The sequence below is a fragment of the Gavialis gangeticus genome, unplaced genomic scaffold, assembly GCF_001723915.1.
Source record: "Gavialis gangeticus isolate Ggan-Ray unplaced genomic scaffold, GavGan_comp1, whole genome shotgun sequence".
Classification (NCBI taxonomy): domain Eukaryota; kingdom Metazoa; phylum Chordata; order Crocodylia; family Gavialidae; genus Gavialis; species Gavialis gangeticus.
Window position 1 is genome coordinate 33282442 of NW_017729024.1, and position 3450 is coordinate 33285891.

At 50.2% G+C, this 3450-nt stretch overlaps 1 protein-coding gene across 2 annotated transcripts in view; it reads right to left on the bottom strand.

Moving 5' to 3' along the window:
• Positions 1-1661, bottom strand: part of DTWD2 (DTW domain containing 2) — a 209822-nt gene extending 208161 nt beyond the window's left edge. The window contains exon 1 of one of the 2 annotated variants that reach the window (XM_019517002.1): positions 1423-1661. In XM_019517002.1, the coding sequence (XP_019372547.1) occupies positions 1423-1589 (167 nt within the window). In that variant the 5' untranslated portion in view covers positions 1590-1661. The remainder of the gene's footprint in view (positions 1-1422) is intronic. The other variant, XM_019517003.1, reaches the window with a different exon arrangement.
• Between the last annotated feature and the right edge of the window lie 1789 nt (positions 1662-3450).

The following is a 3450-nucleotide window of genomic DNA, read 5'->3' on the forward strand; positions in this document are numbered from 1 at the left end:
AGTCTTCTCTTCTCCAGACTAACTAAGCCCAGTTCCCTCAGCCTTTCCTTATGAGCCATGGTCCCCAGCCCCCTAACCATTTTTATTGGCCTCCAGTAGACTCCCTCCAATTTGTCCACGTTGTTTCTGCAGTGGGGAGCCCAAAATCTGACAGTACTCCAGATGTGGCCTCACTGGTGCTAAATAGAGAGAAATAATCACTTCTCTCAATTTGCTAACAGCACTCCTATTAATGCAGCCAGTGTGCTATTAGCCTTCTTCACAAGTGCACACTGTTGGCTCATATTCAGCTTATTGTCCACTGTAACCCCCCCACGGTCCTGAGCTGCTCCTTAGCCAGTCAGTCAGAACCCAGTTTGAAAACTACTACTCTAATGGAATGATTCCCAACCAGGGTGCCCTGGGCTGCCACCAGATCCTTTGAAGAGTGCCAAGGAGATAAGCAAATAAGCTAAACAGAAAAGCCAGGATGGCTTGTTCCTTCGATCCCCTAACCCTACTACCAGGAAACTACTACTCCCCTGCATAAGGAGGCAAGCAATGTAATAAGTTGGTTTTTCAAATGGGGTGCTACCTGCTTCACAGAAGTTACAGATGGAATCTTGAGTCCAGGGACGGAGTCCTTGAGTCTAAAAAGGTTGAGAACCGCTGCTCTGGTGGCACAGGCCTTCAGGGGAAGCCCACTGGGCAGAACCAGGTGGGGCACTGGTGTACTTGCACCTCCATTTGATTTCTGCTCCACCTACAGTTTAAAACCAACTGCCTGGCGGTGGTAACAGCATCTCTAGGCAGGCAGTGCTGAGTAAGTCATGTGACATCATGCCTTATTATCATCTACCCGATCCCTTCGAAACTCTTCACTCCCAGGTGTTAATGCCTGCACCTTCTGTTGTTCTGATCTGGACATCGCATCCATCACGCTATACTTTGCTGTACCACATTGCTCTCAGGGGCTGCTCCTACCACTGCTTTTAACTCCTTCCAACCAAGCTACACTGCTTTTGGCACCCATCTTAAACTCCATGGCACAGCCTGAGGCCCTGAGCCTACTAGTGAAGCTGCTCGATTATTCTGAACTGGAGACAAATGGGTGCTGTATTGCCTGTGGCCCTGCACACCCCCCTCAGGCCTAGGTCCCCTTTAAAAAGGTGTCTGTTTCTTTTTCAGGGAGACAACTACACCCAGTGAGGCACCAGCTCATATCAATGCTAATAACCAGGGACAGGTCCAGCAGAGCATCCTCCCCGCGCAACTGCCCCCAGCAGCAGGGGCAGGGGGCTCTTACGCATGCGGCAAGGCGAGCCGGAGCCAGTGAAGAAACGTCCTCCCGCGCATGCGCCACGGCGAGCCGGGACTGGGGAGGGGTGTCCTCCCGCGCATGCGCCACACGAGCCGGGACCAGTGCCCACCCCCCGGTCTTACCTGCAGCGGTCGCACTCAGGCCTTCGGGGGCAGCGCTCTACGGGTAGTGCCCACAGGCCCCCGCAGCCATCGCCATCGCTTTCCTCCTCTTCCTCCGCCGTGGGCCGCTCTGTAGCCTCCTGGGCCGCCACCGGCCCTTCGCGGGCCGCAGCCGGGCTCCGCTCCATGTCGTCGGGCGGGAGGCGGCCGCGCGGGGGCGCCAGAGGCTGCGGAGCGCCGGCTAGGCCGAGTCACGTGGTCAGGGAGACGCTTTTCAGCCCCAGCCCCTGCCCCTCGTGTGGGCCCCGCCTTCACGGCTGATCCACCAATCAGGGCGCCGTGGTGCGGGGCGAGTTGCGCCAGAATGCTGCGGAGCAAGGCGCGTGTGCGTAGGGTCTGTCTCTGCTGACGCGCCGCGTTGCCTTGTGACGCGCGTGACGTTAGGATGTTGCGTTCTGCCTGAGCTGTAGTGGTGGCACGCAGATACACCGCGCGCACACGCTGGCTTGTCGCAGGATTTGGTGTCCTTGGACTCCAGTGTACGTGGCCCTTAGTGGATCCCCACATCTATGCTCTGTGCTGCTTCCTAGCCCTGCAGACCCTGCCCAGGATGAGCCCTCGGGATCCAGGTGCATTTGCCACCCCTGCCGCAGTTAATCAGGCAGAAGGGACAGCAGATGGCATCTTAAGGCACATCTACAAATGCATTAGTGCTCTTTAGTTAATACAAATTGCATCTAGTACCTCCATTGTGAAATATTAGGAAAATGTACATTAGCCTGCCTTTAAGTGCATTTACTAAAAAGGGTTTTTAAGTGATGCTTAATGTGCTTTAGCTTATTTTAAGGAAACTAAAAAATAATTTTTTTGGCAAAAATCTTGGTGGTATAATAAAAGATATCATCTCTGTCCATACACCCTGACTGCTTGTAGCTTATTTTAATGCACATTCACTAAATAGCAGGTTTTTCAGTGATGCTTTAATGAGCATTAAAATGGGCTAATGCATGTTGAAGTGCCTATGTAGCTACGTTAGAGACTAGTGGTTTCTGAGAGGCCAGAGCTTTTGTCGGCAATGGCCTGTTTCATTTCATGGTGTCTGGTGCAACAGGCTGTCACTTCCCAAAGCTCTTACCTTCCAAATGAGTTAGTCAGTCTCTAAGGTGCTGCCTTGCCCTGCCTTCTTCGTGATTGCAGACTACCACACCTAACTCCCCATTTTTGTAGCACGTTCAGAAATGCTCACACTGTTTGAATAAATGCATGCTTTGTGTAAATGGTTAGACTTTTTTGCCACCCCAGAGCTATGCACGCAACTGTAATTCAAGTTACTGTTAACACTAATGTGAACAAGTCCCAGAGGTTTATTCTCTTCTTTAGGGTAAAGCATGAAGCCTATGTACTCCAGAATAAATGTTTGAGGAAGTATATTTTGTTGTCTTCTTAAAAAGCATCAATGAATTATTATTAGCAATCTGTTCAGTCTAGCTTTTAACAATACGTTTAACATAAACCTAACCAGTGAGCTTAAAACCTAGTAAGACTCTGTAATAGCAAAGTGTAACCACTGTACTGAGTGGAGTAAGGTTTCTACCACTCTGTGGTGCTGCTGTCTTTCCATTGGCTTCTGTGAGCTGTTGGTGCTTTCCCAGGGTGCACTTTATGCTCGGGTGGTACCGTTTTTCAGGAGGAGCTAGGAGGAGGTGCCTGGAGTCTGCAGAGCTGCCTATGTTCTGACAGACTGTTGTCTGCTGACAGCCTCCGTCAGCAGGGCCAGGTAACCCAATACCTTATGTTTAAAGAACAACTTGCATGAGGTAAGCCTGTTCATGAGTTGGTTCAGAATCCAGGCAAAATGGAAAGCACTTTGGGTTTTTTTTATTACTAAATATTTGGATAATTTCAGCTGCCATTGTTAAATTACATAATCCATAACAGGTATGGACACACAGAACAGGCCAGTATAAATGCAGTTTAAACCTGAAGCAGACAGATGGACAAGCCTGTTAAACTGGTTTAAAGTTGCTCAAAACAGTTCAAAAGTGTACG